This window comes from Squalius cephalus (genome assembly GCF_949319135.1).
Source record: "Squalius cephalus genome assembly, chromosome: 20".
Taxonomy (NCBI): Eukaryota; Metazoa; Chordata; class Actinopteri; order Cypriniformes; family Leuciscidae; genus Squalius; species Squalius cephalus.
In genome coordinates this window covers 8905562-8927209 of record NC_137141.1, presented here as the reverse complement: position 1 = coordinate 8927209, position 21648 = coordinate 8905562, and the positions used below count along the sequence as shown (strand labels likewise).

Here is a 21648-nt window from a genome sequence, read left to right as displayed (position 1 = left end):
GAAAGACAAAGAACCTCCCTAATGGCCCTATTAGGAGCTTATCAGGGCCCATCATTCTGAGCAACCTTGCACAATACTGTAAATGAGGAGATTTAAAAAAGAATGGCTTTTAAATTGTTTGGATTTATTTACACAACATAATCCAAATAGACACAACAAATGGCAAAAAAGCACTTATTGAAAGACAGAGACCTTTGTGCCATTCCTAAAAACATTGTACATACCTTCAATTTCCAAGGTGTTTGATTTTCACTTTACCATGTTCATGTTCCAGAGACTCATGTGAATGTTGAAGTCGGCAGGACTCATCTGGGCCCTGAAAAAAAAGTGAACATACTGATATCAAGAGAAAGGTCTGCACGATTTTGGAAATAAATATTAGATTTTTCTGGTTAAAATTGCTTTTTAAAGTTCACAAAATACACACACACACACACACAAATGTTTCCAACAATATATAGTAAATGAACACCAGGTTTGTTGTGCCTTGTAGGCATAGGCTATGCGCAGTGCTGGGTAAAATAATAATAAAAATATTTCAGTAACAACCAAGCTAGAGAAAAATATATTGATTATCATGTTACTTTAAATGTTTCCATTCGTTATGATGATATGAAATGAGATAATAGTAAAAACATGAAGCCGTTTGGTGTGTTTTGCTTTTCAAATTTTCAAATGATACATTCAAACGCGATCGCGCTGCAAAATCTGATACATTCAAACGCGATCGCGCTCAAATATAAAACATTATGGTTACCATATACATATCTACGTTTGACCAGATAGCCACCACACAGTAGGCCTAACAGTAAACACGGGTCTAAATATTATAATATTCCCCATATATCTAGCAACAGTTCAACTGCAACGTGACATTTATGCAACAATAACAAACATGTAAGAATTTCTTACCTTAAATCTTTCTTGTCTTCAAATTGCGTTCTTCTTCTTCTGAGGTAGCCTAAATCCAATGTAAGCTCACCGCGCGTCTTTCAAACTCGACGAAAAGTGAAGTGAAGTGTTTTGGTGTTTTGTTGTTGAGGTAACGAGCGCGTTCGCGTTCCATGTGGAGATTTGCATGTGAATATCTTTTGCGCGAGTGGGCGTGGCCAAATTAACTGTAATGAGCAAGCGTTTGAGAAGCTGGACATCTTGTTGGTTTTATACAAATTACTTAAACAGAAAATATTTGTTTTCGTTTTGAACCCGATCATTTAAAAGTACACACTTAAATGTTTATAAAGGTGTATGGCTCATAAATGTGTGACAAGTATTCGCTGAGTTTTGTTTCAGTTTATAGACGTGCTCAAGAAAAAAAAGTTCACCGCGACGGAGAGGCAGAACGCACACCCTGTTTATATTCTTTATTTTACAAAAGCACAATGTTTTGATTTGATTGTAAGTGGACACATACAAAAGTAGAAATATCACAGATTCTTTTTTTATGTTTCTTTTTTCTGTATGACCATAAATGACGGAGTAATTTAAGTTTATAGTGCTACAATGTGGAGAAAATCCAGCAAAACGCGCCGGCGCGTTTGCCGACCTCAGAGGGTTAATAGTCTCCTGGAGAGTCCTCCATGGAAAATTCCTGTTAGGAGAGATCTTCTGTCCCAGGCTGATGGTACAATATTTCATCCCAGACCAGAGTTATGGAGACTATGGGTCTGGCCCCTGAGGGGGTCCCATCCATAATAAGGTTGCCTTTCCACTGAGGTGGTTAGGACAGCCATTCTAGAACCTCATTCTACTAGGAACTAAACAATTAAGTTAGGGAGGGCATCGAACCCAGTGTTATTACTGCCCACTGGCTTCAGTTCTGGTGTTCCATCCTACTCTCTAACGGGACCTCCCGTTCATGCTTAGGGCCTCTGTGGCGGCCTTAGTGCCCTCCGCAAGCCTCTAAGGGTGTATATGTAGGGACATTCCCACTCAAACTCCATGTTCCTGTAGATTGGAGGATAAATCCTTTCGTCCAGCTTATTGGCATCAGGCTGATGGGGTATCCCTGGCACCCATCATGTCCTGTGGATGACATATATTATATGTACGAGTATATATAAATATATATAGAATAATCTAATGAGTCGGTTTCCTGTTTATCTTACTCCCTGGAAGAGTGGTGATGCTGCCCCCTCTCACTTACTACTGGAGGAGCCACTCTGCATCATTTTTTCCTCCGGTACTGAGGTGCCGGTGGGTAATAATTATGATTCTTCAAGGTATTATATCCTCCATCGCATGTGTCGGATGGTCAAGGTCATAGCCTTGGAGGGTTCTATATAGGCCTCAGGCTGAAAGGAGTCAGTCCATCTAGCTAGGTCAGGGTTAGGAGCTATTTCCCTTCATTACTAAGAGAGCAGCTGGCTTTCTATAAACCAATAGGCTTATCTGAAGTATAAGGTGCGCTTTTGCCTTCACCTCTTATCCGATGCTTTCTATTTGTATGGGGCTCTCATCCAGGAGGTCAGTCAAGCCTCTAGTTCCAGACCTCCTCTTTTTTACAACCAAATCTTATGACAAGCTAGTTTGGATCTGTACTCTATTTATTCTATCGTCCGTGAGATGTACCAGATGCTTTGTACCAGGGCGTTTTCTCTCAGTATGGCGGCGTGGGTATTCGTTCCCCAAAGTATCGAGTATCGATGCAGCGGGAGTTCCCTTTACGAAAGGGAACGTCTCGGGTTACGTATGTAACCCTCGTTCCCTGAGTAGGGAACGAGACGCTGCATCACTCGGCCATACTTTTCGCGCCCTGAGAACGACTTGCTTTGACCAATTAGAAGCTAACACTTCCTGGTTCCTGTGACCGTTTTATAGCTTCCGGATCACCGTCACATGCGACGTCACGCGTGACGTAATGACGTTGCACCAATCAAGATTGGAATAGTTGTATAGTAGACTTCAGACGCGTCATGCCGAAGGCATTCCCCCCAAAGTATCGAGTATCGATGCAGCGTCTCGTTCCCTACTCAGGGAACGAGGGTTACATACGTAACCCGAGACGTTTTCTATTTTAATATATTTTAAACTGTAATTTATTCCTGTGATCAAAGCTGAATTTTCAGCATCATTACTCCAGTCTTCAGTGTCACATGATCCTTCAGAAATCATTCTAATATGATGATTTGATGCTCAAGAAACATTCATTATTATTATCAGTGTTGAAAACAGTTGTGTACAATTTTTTTTCAAAATTATTTGATGAATAGAAAGTTCAAAAGAACAGCATTTATTTAAAATAGAATATTTTCTAACATTATAAATGTCTTTACTGTAACTTTTGATCAGTTTAACTCATCCTTGATGAATAAAAGTATTGATTTATTTTATTTCTTTCCCCCAAAAATAAAATTAAAATTCTTACTGACCCCAAACTTTTGAACGGTAGTGTTTAATGTTACAAAAGCTTTAGATTTCAGATAAATGCTGTTCTTTTGAACTCTCTATTCATCATAGCATCATGAAATAAAAATTTAAATAACTGTTTTCAACATTGATAATAATCATAAATGTTTCTTGAGCATCAAATCATCATATTAGAATGATTTCTGAAGGATCATGTGACACTGAAGACTGGAGTAATGATGCTGAAAATTCAGCTTTGATCACAGGAATAAATTACACTTTACTGTATATTCACATAGAAAACAGCTGTTTTAAATTGGAATAATATTTCACAATATTACTGTTTTTGTTTGTATTTTTAATCAAATAAATGCAGCCTTGGTGAGCAGAAGATACTTCTTTTAAAAACATTAAAAATCTTACTGACCCCAAACTTTTGAACAGTAGTGTAAGATCAGAAAAAAAAAAAAACCTTACTGGTCCTATAATAAACTAGTCAAAAATTTCACTTATATTATTGTCTGCATTATTATTTTAAAGACTTCTTTAAAGTCATTGAATTTTACTTTTAAAACATTTAAATACAAATTGCCCTCTGAATGGCAATGATTTATTTTAACATCTCTGTGTCTATGATTTTCAACTGCTACACTGTGCTTTACTATAAATAGCTCATTATCACTTGTGACAGAGGCTCAGATAGCAGCTTTTGCCTGACATTGAAAGAGAGAGAGACTCTGTCTTTTCATAAACTTGTAACATTTTCATTCCACTATCTTTTAACACAAGCCCAGCTTAATACATATGAAATGACATGCGTTTTCACATAAACATAACATTTATATATTTTTACAACTAATTTGTTGGAGTCATCATTGTCTGTAAGTTTACATCAACCTGTATTTATCCAATCACTTATAAAAAAAAATGTATTATAGATCTTTCATTCAAAAAGATTACCTTAAGACTTGAATCTTTTGACCTTATTTTTATGTTGCTTTTCAGACGAAAACTTTAATATCGTCCTATTAAACACTGATCTACTTTCAAACCCACATTAACACCCAATTGAGCTTTAAAATGGCTCCAACTTACTGCACACTCTTGAAGCAGTGTGTCCCAATCAGGAATGTAAACAGAGCTGATAAGCAGTTCTCTGTATTCTTTTGACAGTCCACCAGTGGTGGATTCAATCACAATAGCCGAATCATAATCTTCATCATTATCATTGGCAGCACATTAATTTTCATAAGTTGCACGGAAACGCTCAACATATTCTAGGTGGTTTTCACAAAGTTTCTGTTTGCTTTACTCACACTTGTCCAGGGAAATGATTCCCAACCCATAATTTCTTTTACTTGCTTTTTGTAAAGCACAGTTATTCATAAATAGTCCCATAAATTCAGAAATTATATTTTTGATGAAATTAATTCATCTATCAAATGGTTAGTCTGCGGATTCAACAAGTACTATCATTATTGTCTCAGTCCCACTTATCTCTACTGTTTTGCAGAAACCAAAATATTAAATTACTCATATCTCAATCCCCAAGTTGCACAGACAGCATTCAGTCCTTCTGTTATTCACTTCCCTTTACAACTTCCCTTTAACTACTGTCAGCCTATTGACACTTATTGTTCCTTCTCTATGGAAATCATGTTATTTAATTAACCTTTCAATACTTCTCAAACATTTGAACCGATACACTCTCCTCATCAGACAAAACACCGGTGTATCATATTGATAATTTTTACTCTTTTTACTATGAGACTTCCCCATGATGGTCAGTTAAACTCTGTGGCCGTTTTCGGCGCACCTATATAACTCTAGACGTCTCTAGAGAGATCAATTTTCACCTCAATTGAAAAAGGTGTGCACTCACAACTTGCTCACAAATTTGATCATCCAGACCCTCTGGGTTTCCCCCACTACAATACCGTGGATTATCTGAACCCACCAGACTAGTGTCCCCGTACTAATCTAGACTAGTAATCTGTACTAGTCACCACAAAGTCTCCCTCTACCATCATGAGTCAATCCCTCTGTTACCTTTTATAATTTATACTTTGTCTCTTACCAGTCTCAGTTTATGCCACTTCAGTTCTTTTGATGATTCCAGTGGTGTCTCTCTTGGACCCTGGCGGTCGGCCCCTCTCTCTCAAGTTTACGAGGTAGGGCTGGAACTGCTCAGTCCAGGTGGCCAAACACCGCCCGCTCTCGGGTCCAAGAGGCACATCCAAGGAATCCTGCTGGCAACGGCAAATTTTGGTGGCAAACAAACTTATATCACTGAATAAGAGATACACATTTCCAATAGTCTTTGATGAGGTTTATTTTCTTGCAAGAAAAGGTCAGCAGTCATAGAGTCACACAGAGTGGCTGCAGAGTGTGACAGTGGAGGGAGGGCATCCTTCCTACTTTATAGTTTTGACTCCCAGAATGTTATCTTTCTAGGCCAATGATGGTATTTCAACCATACGCGGAACATTCTTAGACCATGAGTATTAGGTATTTAGTCTATAGGTAGGCTATGCGCGTTTGAATATATATGTGCGCAGGCATGTAGTCTTTCTTTACAAATTGACCTCAACAAATTACTTGTCTGGCCTTAAAAAATTATAATACAGAATTGTTTTTTATCGCTTCCGCATAGCCATGTGAACTGCAATTATTTTGACAACGTTTTATTTAATGTGTGACTCTCCTGCTATTTATGCTGCTGAAATGTTTATGTTGTTTGTCTGGAAGCTGATTGTCCGTTTGAAGAAGGAGATTCAGTCTTTGAAGGAAGAGCTGGCTCTAGTGACTGGAGAACAAAGAAGTGACAAGTTAAACCAAGAAGAGATCCAGCAGTATGTACCCATTAATTCCTCAATTCTCAATCTGTTAAAACATAAACTAATAATGCATTGAGATTACTGATGGCACTGTTTATGTGCATGTGAGATAATAGATCAGACTGAACGATTTGTTCACGATTTGGATTAATTGAGTTTCAGCAGTTAACAGCACACTGAAATATATTTCATAAATACAGAAGACTAAATAATTAACTTGACATTGGCTAGTTGTTATTGTTGCTGGAAAGAGGAAAGGAGTTGAGCTGTGGATCTAATCGCATGGAACAGAAAATACTAGAACAATGAGCAACCACAAACCGATACAGTTTAGCAGCAAAACAGTAGTTGCTTTTGCATTTTCTTCAAAATCACTGGATATACTCAAGCTTCACAGCCAATGGGAGTTGTTGATCATGCCACCTTAAATGGCCAATTCACATTGAAAATGAATTAATTCATATTGTTTTGTTGTTGCAGTTTGCTTTCTTGTATGTGTTAATGCCTTTTAGTGTTTTACAGTAGGAGGCATGAATATTTTTCCTGTTTTGTAGGTTGGAAGAGCAGGTAAATGTGTATCTGGAAGACCCTGACAATGAAGTAACATTAGACCTGGGGCCTGATATGAGGAAAATCCACTTTTGTTTCTTTCTGCTAAAGGTACAAGCTCTTTCTGATTATATTGTGTGTGTGTGTGTGTGTGTGTGTGTGTGTGTGTGTGTGTGTGTGTGTGTGTGTTCTCCCTAGTCTTGCAGTCTTCCAGTCTTTCCTCAACATTATTAATATTGTCTTTTTTCTATGAAAACTGTCAAAATTATGTTATTTGAGTTTCTGTTCACTAAACTTTAAGCAAAAGCATGGTTCTTTATAAAATAATCATTGCTAAAAGCCAGACGATTTGGTCTTTAAAAACATTTGCTATTGTCAAGTCAAGTCACCTTTATTTATATAGCGCTTTTTACAATATAGATTGTTTCAAAGCAGCTTTATAGTGATAACAGGAAAATAATGCAACAAAGTTTGTTTTTAGAAGAAAATAGCGTCTTAGTCATTCATATTTCTGAGGTCAATCATCATACATAATACACTGAATACATCATACACTGTTCGTTGGCCAGAGGAGAACTTTTGAGAGTTTTATTTATTTATTTATTTATTATTTACTTGAATGTATTTTTATTTCTTTATTTTACATTCTTGATTTATTTATATTTTTTCTTATACTATGATGCTTGTCTGTTGTCTGATTAAGACATTTCATATTTTGTAGTGATGGGCATTTCAAGCAAAAATAATATTCGATGATCGCTGGGAATTATTTTATTATTATTTGAAAAACGCACCCCTGCCTCACATGCTCACCGGTAAAATGACGTTTGCTCAAATTCCGCTCCGACATTAAATTTCTTTGTACTGTCTGTAGGCCTAAGATTAAAGGTTAAACAAAACAATTCAAAACGAAAAGAAACAGACAACTCTCTTATGCAATCCGTATGAAATATGCATTTCTCTCTATAGACACGTTCACAATACTGTGAAGATGGCGAGTCAGCATCGTCAACATCTTTGCTGCCGAGGCTGACACAGAAAACACTAGTTTATTAACCCTCTGGGGACCAAAAACGCGCCCGCTTTTTTTTTTTTTAGCAATGAAAATAAACACTAAATGCTCTGTTAATTTTGATCTTTCATTTTCGTGTAATACATCAATCGATCCTGTTCAGTTTCTATTTTTTTTCTGTATACTCACAATAAAAATAAAGTGTTTTGCTTTTTGACAAATAAAGAAAAATTAACATGATGCGATTTCTGCCTTCTCTCTGTCAGTAAACTCCCATTTGAAACGCGTTCGAAAATGATCTATAACTCCGCGAAAATTCGGTCAAACAGACCCACGGGCATAAAGCTTGAGATCGCATCTTTTAAATGAAGTCATTTATATAAAAAACAAATATTATCAGCTTCTGTAATCTGTATAAAAAGAGAGCGACTCCTGTCGAGCTCATTACGAGCTAATTCACTGTAATGTGACCACTCCCCGGAGAGCGCGTGCTATTCAAACGCAAATTCTGAGAACTATTTCAGAGCTGTGAAACGCCCACATCAGCTGTAAACAAAGCGCGTCGCGACTCCTCGCGAGTGAGACATTATAGCCTACCTTATGGAGAAAAGATTCTTCAGAACAGTGCTGATGAGGAGCAATATCTCCTGAAATGAGGAGCAGATTCCGCTGAGGAGTGAGGTAGGCTGTTTTCTTTTCTCACGTGTGGAATAACGTTATGGAAAAACGTTAGTGTAGGCCTATGTAAACCGCAAAAAGATGAATCCCATTTCTATAATATGACTCGCCTTTCTGTGAGATGAATGAAGGGGACATATTTGTAAAGACTGTTTAGCCTAAATATGAATCGCGCGTCTGTGTGTGAAAGAATAAACTGCTTTGCTATAGCCTACTGAGATGAGTAAAAATCGACTGGAATATGTTGAAATAAAATGTATTTGTATAAGCAACATATTAAACTGCAAAAAAATACTATTTTTGTCAAAAATAAATTCATAGACTAAGATGTTAGATGTTCCAATGTTGGCTATATTCAAACTAATGAATACATATGATAAAATGTAGGCCTATAATCTTTTTTTACAAAGAAAGAGTACACTTGAAATATTGTTGAAATTGTAATTATTGTTGTAATTGTAACATTTTTAATAAAATAGCAAAACATATTTACAAGAGAGATGTAAGCGAAATCTTAAATGGTCAATATAAGTCTTCTTCTAAATACATCTTTTGTCCTTGCATTGTGGCTCAGTCAGTGTCACACCTGAATGAATGGCTAATTATGCAGAGTGGGTGGGACATTGTAATCTAAGGTGTAAACTGCTCCTCCCCCTCGCATATTGGCTTTCCAAGCAAAACCTGTTTTACACCATTTAAATCAATGTATTTTTTTTTGTGAACGATAAAGCAAGACTATTTTCACATAATTTTGAAGCTAGAACTCAAAGTGACAACATCCATTAGTCAAAAGTCTTGTGGACACATATTTAATATGTGTTTTGTGGTCTTAATTCAGCAACTTTCATTTGAATTTTTTCCAATAACCACGCATAAACATTATTCTCTTAAAAACACAAACATCTACATACACGTTGCTCGCATATTATGGTAGCCCTGTTTGTGCTATATAGAGTGAATTTACACCTTTGCCATTAACATGTTTATAAATAACTGAAAAAAGCACAAATGTCAAGGCATGTCAGAACATCTCAAGGACCCCAAAAACAGCTTGGTCCCCAGAGGGTTAATAAACAATTAAAATGTCTCTTTCCTATATTTGACACATTCATAATGATTACTTTTTCCGGTTATTTATGACAAGCTTTATGCGTCCGCTAACTAATCGAATATTTGAAAATCGTGACTCATCCCTATTTTGTACTAGGCCATTTATGCTTGTTCATATTGTTCAATAAAGTTATTGGTAAAAAAAAAAAAAAAAGAAGCTACTGAGCCTAATATTATTGTATAAAGCACGCAAGGATTATGCGCATGCTCCAAGTCTTCTTCTCCATTTTAAGTGTATCTCTGTGGCAGAATTACAGCGCCACATACTGGTCTGGCATGTATACTACATCGTTTTGAGTCAGTTTCAGTGGTTTCGTGTGTATGAAGATATTTCTTCAGTAGTGGGCACTCATGCAATTTAAGCAATGACGTACACCCGAGGGAACTTTAAGTAACTTCTGAAACTATCCTTGCATCTCTGTAAAGCCGCTTTGGAACAATCTACATTGTTAAAAGCGCTATATAAATGAAGATGACTTGACTTGACTTCACGTTTTCCCTCATTCATGTGTTGAGCACCACCTCAAGGAGCCATGAAGTAGTGACGCTGGGAGCAGGGAAATCTATTTAGAGCACCTTATTTAATTTATTAATTAAAATATTGATATTTGGCGCTTTTGTATCGATTATTATATCACACAGAGAAGGACAACGATATATCGACCTATCGATATGTTGTCCCTCCCCGAGTCAGAACGTAGCCTAAGGGAACAAACTGGCACAAACTAGGAAACTAGGTCAACCTACAATGACATGGAACACAGACAAATGGGAACAGGGAAAACAGAACATACATGTTACAGAACCAAAATTAACTTTCCAGGAATTTTGCGGAATCTGTAATGAAAAAAAAAACGTATTTGTTTGAGCCAATTATCTTCTAACTGTCAATATAGTATGTGAAGAGTTTGACCACAATAATGTACATTCTAGCACTTTTTGTAGCATTTACTTTTTGAAGCCAGGAGTCAAATATTCCTGACACTTAATAAATGCATCTTGGACACAACCAGAAATCAAGGTGGACTGGATTTTGAACATGTCTGGCCTAACAACCCATAAAAAAATGGATGATCACTGTTTGATTTGTCTCTGTGTACATGTTGTATACATGTGCCTAGGCTGCACATGACAAGGTTGCAATTTTTGTCTCAATCAAGAATACAAGATACTTGTCTTTCCACCGTGCTGTAGGAAGGGTGCATAATATAATGTTTGTAATAAAACATTTTTTTGTGTGTGTGTGTAACAAGGTTGCACACATTAAAATTAAAATAATAATAATTAGACATAGTTTTTCTGCAATTAATTAAACAAAATTTAGTATATTTTTGTGTTTAAAACTAGCTGCTTCTCGTGCTAGGTTATTTCATTTTTTTTTTTTATTTTTTTGTGCCCTGAACAGTAAAAAAAATAAATGTTTAGGATGTTCTTGTCTCAAATAAAAGGAGACCACATTCTAGCTACATGAAAGTAATTCTACAACATTTAAAAGTATTACATATCAAATAAGTTTCCTTTCTCTTCAGGTGAAAATGCGAGAGAGACTCTCTGCTCAAAATGGGGTGAGTAATGGCAGCAGTCCTCCTTTAAAGGGCATGTCTGATGGAGAGGACAGAAATTCACATGCTGAACTCCAAAAGGTGCGGGACACCGTGATCCACCGTGATAACGAGATCAGTATCCTTTACTCAACTTAATAATAATAAAATTATTTTATAAAACTACGATTTTGTGCCTCACTAGGTCTAATTTAAATATGATACATTTGAGGTGCTAAAACAGTCTAATGATCACTCTCTTGTTGCTTTATTCTCAGCCGAAAAAAAGTAGGTACACTTAAATTGATTTCCAATAAAGTATAACAGTAGCCTAGAAATCTAGATGCACCCTAGCGGCAGCAAAATTTATTTTGCAGCCAGGGTAGTCTAGCAACCCTCCGTTGACTTTCGAGCTGGAAAAACCAAACTCTAGTCAGGCCAATCAAATCGTGTATAGAGTCGGTGGGTGGGCTTTACATAATGACGACAGAGTTGTGAGTGTGATGGTTCCGCGTGAATTCCCTGCTACTTGAAAACAAAGAAGAGCTGCTGCTGTTGGCGAACAGCGGTCTTTCGAATCGGCTTTGTCCGTGACTCTGGAGGACTTGGAGTTAAGCTTTTCTTTGAGAAAAGAACAAAGAACGGCACTTAAGTCATTCTTAAAACAGGAAGATGTGGTCGTAGTTTTGCCGGCCAGATACGGCAAAAGTTTAATCTATCATCAACTAGCTCCGCTGTTGGGAAAACGCTCTGGTTGGTTGTAGCGCTGTCCTATTGCATGCAGAGCGTATTTGAAAGACAGCCGTTTATCCCGCCCCTCGGATTGAGCCCTGACAATGGTGAGTTGCCAGACCTAACATCTTGATGTAGGTCTGGCTTGCCAGGCTAGTATAACAGGGTTAATGTAAATGATGAAGAATGAAAAATATTATTCAAATGTATGCAAATAAAATCACAAAATCAAATAACTGGATGTTTTATATAGTTTGTTATACTTTTATATTTTTTCACCATAATATTATTTCTATCATGATAACTCTCTAAAGATTTTAGCATGGTAATGAACATGACACTGTTATTGTATTTGGTCTTGGCGGAATAGATCTGCTACGTTGCTGCTGCCGCCGATATTGCTGCTGTAGTTGTAGATTATTGCTGCTACCGCTACAAGAGCAAGTACATGGGCTTGCTACTGCCAATACAAACACCAATACGCTGCTGTGGCATGCAAGACATACTGCTGCTGCACAAATAGCATAAAATTGTCTCCAACACAGCTGAAAATGAGAAAATGAACAAGACAAGCCAAAATGTGTATTTGCTGCTTTAGAATGTTGAACACAATGCTGCTATATGATAATATAACAGGAGACAAGATGAATGATACCGCCCCCAAGTTTGCTGTGTTTGTGTGCCTGGACCTGCTTTGACGAATGGCTTAACACTAGTGGTCTATTGCAGTGTGTACCTGGTCACTTGACCAGACTACTAGTGACTTGACTTATGTGCATCTGGGCTAGTGAAGCCCAGGCAAAATATCTGTGGCTTAGCAATGTGAACCTGGGTGCCATAGCCTTAGGTTTTTTAAAGTAATGACCTAAATAGCTATGTGTGCCTGAGCAATATAGCTCAAACTTAACTTGTTAGAAACGCACACTATATGTGTGTTGTTAACAAAAAGAATATCACGTTGCAAGCTGATAGAGATGAAGAAAATAACCCCCAGCAACCACCTGAGCAAATAGTTTTAAAATTCATTGTCATTCGATAGTTGTCATTGTCATTATCCACTTACCAATTCATGTGTTCTTTTTTTTTTCTGATTAATTTTCTTAGCAATGTGATGTAATCAGACACGCACCTCTGATTCAGAATGCAAAACAATGAAAAAATAAAGAAAATTTTGAAAACTTTGAAAATAAAGAATCACTGAAGGTTTTCAATGAGATTTGTGTTGAGATCTGAAAACTTCCACTTCTCTACTGCTCACTTATTTACATATTTCAAATAAGTTTAATCGATTCGGATGGTGGTTATTTTATGGTTTCAAAATAGTGCTGAAGTGGCTTCCTGTGGCCACATTCTAATTTTTCTGACTGCCAGCTTGGCCTGTCTCACTCTAGGTCTATATGCTGGTACAAGCATAACAACCAGGTGGTCAGAGTTGCCAATATGATGGAGGGGGGCTGTTTTACATGAGTCCAAAACTATCCTTAATTTAAGCTTCTCAGGTATATTAGTGAGCATGCTCAAGAGAGAAAAGAGGAAAGTTCAAGATGTTACTTCCCAGCTGGCACAGTTACACAATCAAAACCCATCAACCTGCAGTTCATCACGGTCACCCACATCCCTACAGGTGGAAGAGAGTGAAAAATGTGACACCTCCATTGATTACACACATTCTCATCATTTGATAACCAGAAAAAGGGGTGAGTTACCACTAACCAGATATTTATAGCCTTATATTACATGGCATTCACAACATATTGCATGCTTTCAGTTGCCTAACCACTCAAACAAAATGTGCAGATTCACTGCCACTTACTCAACAGGATAATGAAGCTGTTAAAATGAAATTAGTCAGGCTTGTTTCATAAGGCAGTGTTGTCAGGTGTGCCATGGAAAATTATTAAATTCCAAAAAAATTGTAAAAATAAATGCTACAAATAAAAATAAATCATAGTTCTGTCAGGGCGAAACCTCATATCTCTATATTTCGTCATTTTTGTTTTATAAAATTAATGCTATTGGTCACCCTTTATGTTTGTATGTGGGTTTTATAAATATTTAACCAATAAAAAGCTTTTAAAAGCATTTGTGACTAAAAATCCATTGGTTCCTCAAACTGTCAGTCAAACCTCATATCTCCACCACGGCTCCATTTAGAATGTGCCGCTTGCACAGTTTGGAGATCCCTGCTTGTTAGTGATGCAAGGGTAAATAAAGAATGTCTCGGTTACGTATGTAACCCTCGTTCCCTGAGTAGGGAACGGAGACGTTACGTCGGATGACGACGAATGGGGTTTCGCTTAGAAAGCCTATCATCTTCGAGTATATAAAACGAGCCAATGGCAAAGAAATGCCATGGGTCTGCGGAATTTGCATAGCGTAACTCCGCCCCACCCTGGGGGTATATAAGGAAGTCGCTGGCAACATGCAGATATGTCTTCGCTGAGGAGCCGAGACTGAACTCAGGCGTTCCAGCGGTACAGCGGAAGTGGCAGGGAGACGTAACGTCTCCGTTCCCTACTCAGGGAACGAGGGTTACATACGTAACCGAGACGTTCCCATTCGTAGTCACTCCGAGTTACGTCGGATGACGACGAATGGGGTTCCCAGTATAATCACGCCACCTCTAGACTGTCTTCCAGTGCCCTGCGTAAGTCTGAGCTCCCTGTCGTGAGACTAGCATGGACGAAGGAGTCCTACTTATCACAGGAATACCAAGGTACACTGGGAAGCATATCCCAGTGGAAATATGCAATTATGCCCAGCCCGAAGGGGGGGACTTGGAATACACATATGACCCCGGGGGGCTGCATATGGAGTAACTCTGGGGTGTCCAGCCGCAGGTGGAATCTTTCAACCCCAGGGGTGGCAAGGTGGCTTGCCAAGGAAAAGACACACGCTCAGAGAGACTTACAGTGGAATACACATGTGGGGGTCACCCAGAGGGGGAACCATGCACATGGAGGCACCTAGCCAAGCGTGAAAGTTGCCGGTGGCATAACTCTGGCGCTGACGTAGTCAGTGCTGGAGGAGACTCAGGGCTTATTAGGCTCACCTGAGAAGAATATCGCACGTATCCCATCCGTGGAGAGGAATGGCGAGCAAGCGAAGACACCTGAGCAGAATCTAGTACCGGCTAGTTGAAGCGAGTACATGAGAAGAAACTGGCTCCACTCGGAGATTGTAGAATCTCGCGAATGTGTTAGGTGTCACCCAGCCTGCAGCTCTGCAGATGTCTGTTAGCGAGGCGCCATGCGCTAGAGCCCAAGAGGATGCCACACTCCGGGTGGAGTGGGCCGTCACACCAAGGGGGCATGGTCGACCTTGCTGCTGGTAAGCCAGAGCAATGGCGTCCACTATCCAGTGAGACAACCTTTGCTTGGAGAGAGGCTTTCCCTTCAGCTTCCTACCATGGCAGACAAAGAGCTGGTCTGAGGTCCTGAAACACTGCGTTCTGTCTACGTAAGCACGGAGAGCGCGAACTGGACAGAGCAGTGCCAAGGCTGGGTCTGCCTCCTCCGAGGGCAGCGCTTGCAGGTTCACCACCTGATCTCGAAAGGGAGTGGTGGGAACCTTGGGCACATATCCAGGCCGGGGTCTCAGGATCACGTGAGAGTTAGCCGGTCCGAATTCCAGGCTTGCTTCGTCAACCAAAAATGCCTGCAGGTCCCCTACCCTCTTGATGGAGGCCAATGCAACCAGGAGCGCTGTCTTCATTGACAGGAACTTAAGCTCCACTGATTGCAGAGGCTCAAAGGGAGCACTCTGCAGGGCAGTTAAAACCACTGAGAGGTCCCAAGAGGGTACGAGGGGAGGATGAGGAGGATTCAGTCTCCTCACTCCCCTCAGGAACCTGATGATCAGGTCGTGCTTTCCCAGAGACTTACCATCAACTGCTTCGTGATGTGCGGCAATGGCGGCAACATACACTTTCAGGGTGGAGGGAGACAGCCTTCGTTCCAACCCTTCTTGCAGGAAGGAAAGCACGACACTGATCGGGCATTTTGTGGGTTCTAGATGTTTAGAAGAACACCAGTTGACGAAGAGGTTCCACTTCAACGCATAGGCATGTCTCGTGGACGATGCTCTAGCGGAAGTGATGGTAGCCACCACCGCTGGTGGTAGGGTACTCAAACCTGCCTCATCCCGTCCAGGAGCCACACGTGGAGGTTTCAAAGATCGGGACGAGGGTGCCATAAGGTGCCCCGTCCCTGAGAAAGCAGGTCCTTCCTCAGAGGAATTGGCCAGGGAGGTGCTGTCGCGAGGAGTACTAGTTCTGGGAACCAGGTGCGGTTGGGCCAATACGGGGCAACCAAAATTACCTGCTCCTCATCCTCCCTGATCTTGCACAAGGTCTGCGCAAGAAGGCTCACTGGGGGAAACGCATACTTGCGGAGGCCCCGCGGCCAGCTGTGCGCCAGTGCATCCGTGCCGAGCGTGCCCTCGGTCAGGGAATAAAACAGGCCGCAGTGGGACGAGTCGTGGGAGGCAAACAGATCTACCTGTGCGTCCCCGAACTGGTCCCAGATCAGCTGGACCGTCTGGGGATGGAGTCGCCAATCTCCAGCGAGAGGCCGAAGCCGAGACAGCTCGTCGGCCGCCTGGTTCAGGTCTCCCGGGATATAAATGGCTCGAAGCGACCTCAGATGCTTCTGACTCCATATGAGGAGGTGGCGAGCGAGTTGCGACATACGGCGAGAGCGTAGACCACCCTGACGGTTGATGTACGCTACTGTCGCGGTATTGTCTGATCGGACTAGTACATGCTGACCTCTGAGCATCGCACGGAAGCGGTGCAGAGCAAGACGTACAGCCAGCAACTCGGGGCATTTGACATGCCAAAGGCGCTGGGGTCCTGTCCAGGAGCCCGCGGCAGCATGTCCATTGCACATAGCACCCCAACCCGTGGTGGAGGCATCTGTTGAGACAACAACATGCCTGGAAACTCGTTCCAAGGGCACTCCGGCCCGAAGAAAACTGAGGTTCGACCACGGGATGAAGGTCTGACGGCAGGTCGGAGTCACTGGAACTCGGAGTGTGCCGTGATGCCATGCCCACCTCGGGACTCAATCGCGAAGCCAAAGCTGAAGTGGTCTCATATGAAGCAATCCGAGCGGCGTGACTGCGGCTGCGGATGCCATATGCCCCAGGAGCCTCTGAAATAGTTTCAGTGGAACCACACTCTTGCCCTCGAACTGACGAAGGCAAGTCAGCAGTGACTGCGCGCGCTCGCTCGTAAGCTGCGCACACATGGCGACCGAGTCTATTTCCATACCGAGAAAAGAGATCCTCTGCACTGGGCAGAGTTTGCTCTTCTCCCAGGCCCAGACGAGCTAGGTGCCGGAGCACTAGGTCCCTGTGTTCGCAAACCTGGTCTCGAGAGTGAGCTAGGATCAGCCAGTCGTCGAGATAGTTCAGGATGCGAACCCCGTGTTCCCGAAGAGGAACAAGGGCTGCCTCGACGACCTTCGTGAAGACGCGAGGAGACAGGGCTAGCCCGAAAGGGAGAACCGCGTACTGGTATGCCTGCCCCTCGAAAGCAAACCGAAGAAACGGTCTGTGTCGAGGAAGAATGGAGATATGGAAGTAGGCGTCCTTCAGGTCGATCGCTGCAAACCAATCCTGTGGCCGCACGCACTCGAAAATGCGTTTGGCCGTGAGAATCTTGAACGGCATCCTGTGAAGGGAGCGGTTCAAGACGCGCAAATCGAGGATCGGTCGTAACCCACCGGATTTCTTCGGTACAATGAAGTAAGGGCTGTAGAAGCCGGACTTCATTTCGGCTGGAGGGACAGTCTCGATCGCACCCTTCGCCAGTAGGGTGGTGACCTCCGCTCTCATGACAGGGGCATTGCCACCAACCATCGTGAAGCGAACTCCCATGAAGCGGGGAGGAGACCGCACGAACTGAATCGCGTAGCCGAGCCTGATGGTCCTCGCGACCCAGCGGGACAGTCTGGGAAGCTCTAATCAGGCTCCCAAAAACTGTACCAGCGGGGTCATGCGGACCACAGACGTACCCTCGGTGGTGCAGCGAGGCGGAATGACCGGCCCAGACGTGGGTGGCATAGCGGCCCGATGCGGGGGCACGGTCATAAGCCGCGTCCTGCCAGAGGAGGCCAGGGGAGGACCAGCGTCCCACAGGGGCGTGCTCTGGCAGGGGTCTGGCGACAGAGGGGGACCAGAGTGGCGAGGCTCGTGAGCGGCGCGCACTGTCATCCGCAAACTCTGTGTGCTCAGAGATGTGAGAGTGAGTTCTTTCTTTAACCACATTAGGGTGCTGCTCGTCGAGGGACGAGCAGCGGGGGTCTTCCTTGGTCTTCCAAATCCAAATCCTTGGATCCTTGGTCTTCCAAATTCCAAATCCTTGGTCTTCCAAAACCAAGGATTCTCCCCCGGCCCTCCACCGGGGGAAGGAGCGGCCCTGCTACCGTCTCCTGACAAGAACTCGGTGTCATCTCTGAGCAGCCCGTCTCAGGAGCGCCACTTAGCCTGGCATTTAGCGGGGAGCGGGGCCGGAGTGGGCTGTGGGGCCTTCCTACGGCGTCCTCCACGACGCGACCCAGATGGAGGCTGCTGCTGGGGCCGTGCGAGAGGGGCGGGAGCCGTAGGAGGGCGCCCTCGGCGGCGAGCAGACTGAGGCACCTGTGCCGACGGCTGGGTGGAGGCAGCAGCGGGCCGTCGGGGCAGGACGTATTTTAGAGCCTCAGTTTGCTTCTGAGCAGTCGAGAACTGTTGGGCAAAGTCCTCGACTGCACCACCGAAGAGGCCAGCCTGGGATATGGGGGTGTCGAGGAACCGGGTTCGCTCGGTCTCCCGCATATCAGACAGGTTGAGCCACAGGTGTCACTCCTGGACCACACACGTGGACATCACCTGACCCAGGGAGCGTGCGGTCACCTTCGTCGCTCGGAAAGCAAGGTCGGTGGCGGCACGCAGCTCATCAAAGAGCCCTGGGTCAGTCCTCCCCTCGTGCATGTCACGCAACAACTGGGCCTGGTAGACCTGCAGCGTCGCCATGGCATGCAGTGAGGAGGCTGCCAGCCCCGCAGCTCTATAGGTCTTTTCCACAAGCGTGGAGGAGAACCTACAGGCCTTGGAGGGGTGCCTAGGGTCGCCGCGGGAAGAAGCACTCTGAGGACACAGTTGCATCGCAACAGAGCGTTCAACCTGGGGAACCCCAGTGTACCCTTTGGCAGCCGCCTGATCGAGAGGAGGCAAGGCGGAGGAGGTCGACGAGCGATCACGGGAAGACAAGGGTGCCTTCCAGGACCTCGTGACCTCCTCATGCACATCCGGGAAGAAAGGCATTGGGGTAGGACGCTGACGAGGATCAGCAGCCGCCCCCAAAAACCAATCGTCTAGCCGCGAGCGCACCGGACCAGGTGGCGGGGACCACTCAAGACTGATGGCCGCGGCTGCCTGGGAAAGCATGGCCGTCAGCTCGGGATCAGACTCGGGCAATGCTGGGACACCCGAAGGCGGCAGCACAGCCGAATCCTCACTTCCCAAGGACTCCTGCCCACCTTGTGATGCAGCGATCGACATCACATCTTCCTCTGGAGCGCCGAATGAAACCCGCGGCAAGTCAAAGGACTGTACCGCGTCTGGCTCATTCGGAACACTCACGGGTTGCACAGTGCTAGAGGGAGGTGTGGAGCGTGGAATAGTCGGCGCTTTGTTCCACACCGTAACCCTCAGGTCACCCTGGCCGCCAGCCGAAGTACCAGCTCTCGTGGAGCTCGTAGATCGGGGTGCGGATGAGGGGACTCTACCATGAAGGTCATTGAGTCTCGACCGCAACCGTGCGATGGGCATGTTCCCGCAATGGGAACATGACTCATCCACAAACGCTGCCTTAGCATGATCAATGCCCAGACACACAAGACAGCGATTGTGCCCATCAGAGTCAGAAATGTATAGACCGCAACCAGAAGTGCACGGGCGAGGCATCTTTAAAAAGACGTGCCGCGTGCAAGCTCTTTTAGAAAGGAGATTTTTCTCTACAAGTGTTGAAGCGACCAGGGAGATGAACACACAAACTCTGGCAAATCACTGCACAGATAAGCAGGGAATGTGCACTCGCTGGAACTCGCTGTCACACCAACACCGGAGAGAGGCTCGTCTCGAAGAGAAGTAGAGATAACTCAGAGTTGGCTTGTGGAGTGAAGTGAACTTGGCTCCGAAGCGAAAACATATCTGCATGTTGCCAGCGACTTCCTTATATACCCCCAGGGTGGGGCGGAGTTACGCTATGCAAATTCTGCAGACCCATGGCATTTCTTTGCCATTGGCTCGTTTTATATACTCGAAGATGATAGGCTTTCTAAGCGAAACCCCATTCGTCGTCATCCGACGTAACTCGGAGTGACTACGAAAGGGAACTGATGTTTGAGTATGTACAGCTATTTTTGTATTTGAAGAGTGGAGAATACCTTAGTCTTTGCCATTTAGTTAAAGCACATATACTGTTTAAAATATCCTGTGCATAACGCTTCATCATTTGTATCATGAGATTTCAACAACAAGAAAAATGAGCGCCCATATTGCTACAATAAACTTTAGATCCTGTAAGTTGATGAAAATGTAATGCTATGCCTCAGATGCGACTGTTCCAGTGAGAGAAAATATGCTGTATGGTCTCCCAGGGTAAGGATGCTAGGGCTTTGCTTGGGGTAGTGTTTTTTGTTCTTGTCTGGTGCTTGGTTTAGGAAAGTGCAATGTCTCAATCACAAAGTGCAGAAGCTTTTATTTGAATTAAAAACTAAATCTAAAGTGATACACAAACTACCCTGAGGGCAGAAAAACACAGTCCAGACATGCAACGACAGTGCTGGATTTTGCAGGGTACACTGGACCATCTACACAGCAAACCAACCACACCAATCTGGCACACAAGGAGAATAAATGGGGAATTAAATTTTGAGGGTAATGAGGGTAACATTTTATTATATAAAATAATATGTTCACATGACCTTATTAGAGACCATATTTGCATGATCTTGGTAGATAACAGTCTCATAGCTTTAACTAACTACTGTATGCACTCTTCTCTTTCAGTTCCGGAATTATCTGTTGGTAAGCAGGCAGCATTTGAAGTCTTTCTGAGGGACCATGAAGACCGTTTAACAATTGAAGATAACAGGGCTGTCCTGCAACAAAGGTCTGTGTGTGCTACAGTGTCAGGATCCTACCCTGACTGTCTTGTTGTCTGAATTTTGCTTGTGTTTAGTGTGTCTGAGTTTGTTTTGTGCCTGAGAATATGTCTCTTTATTTTTGTCTGCCATGTGCACTTTTGTCAGTGTCTTGTCTTGGTCGTGCCTCCTTGTTATCTTTTTATTAGTTGATTTACCCCACCTGCTCTTCCCCGTTACCCTCCTAGAGTCCTATTTCCTTCCTTATTTATTCTCCCTTTTTGCTTTTTCTTGTGCAAAATTGTTAGGCCCTTTTAAGTGCCTGCCTGTTCCTGTCAGTCTTACTTGTTCCAGTCTGGTACTCCAGCTTAGCCAGTTTCCCAGTGCCTGTTCTGGACTGTTTCTTTTTTCCACATTGCAAATCTGTGTTTGAGTCTACGCCGTCCATAACCTCTCACATGACAGAACAATCTGTCAAAAAGAGGACTCCGCAGAGATACTATAGGCGTCTTCCTATTCCCATCTTCCAGCCACCGCTTGCCAAGCAGTGGAGAGTTTCACCAAGCTCTTTTCTCTCCAGCTGAGGGGGCCACCGTTAAGCACATATTTTGGCGACAAGGATACAGCTGGTAAAAGCGTGAGAGTTGTATGATGGAGTGATGGAAGAGAAAAGTGGCCGGCTAAATATTGCAACTGTTGGGATAGTAGCG

At 43.1% G+C, this 21648-nt stretch overlaps 1 protein-coding gene across 3 annotated transcripts in view; it reads left to right on the top strand.

The window, feature by feature from the left end:
• The window catches only part of kif6 (kinesin family member 6), a 205045-nt gene that overhangs the window by 84079 nt on the left and 99318 nt on the right, over positions 1–21648 (top strand). For all 3 annotated transcript variants that reach the window (XM_079853582.1, XM_079853583.1, XM_079853581.1), the window contains 5 exons: positions 6097–6200; positions 6740–6845; positions 11064–11214; positions 13307–13504; positions 20865–20967. In XM_079853582.1, coding sequence (XP_079709708.1) covers positions 6097–6200; positions 6740–6845; positions 11064–11214; positions 13307–13504; positions 20865–20967 — 662 coding nt within the window. The remainder of the gene's footprint in view (positions 1–6096; positions 6201–6739; positions 6846–11063; positions 11215–13306; positions 13505–20864; positions 20968–21648) is intronic.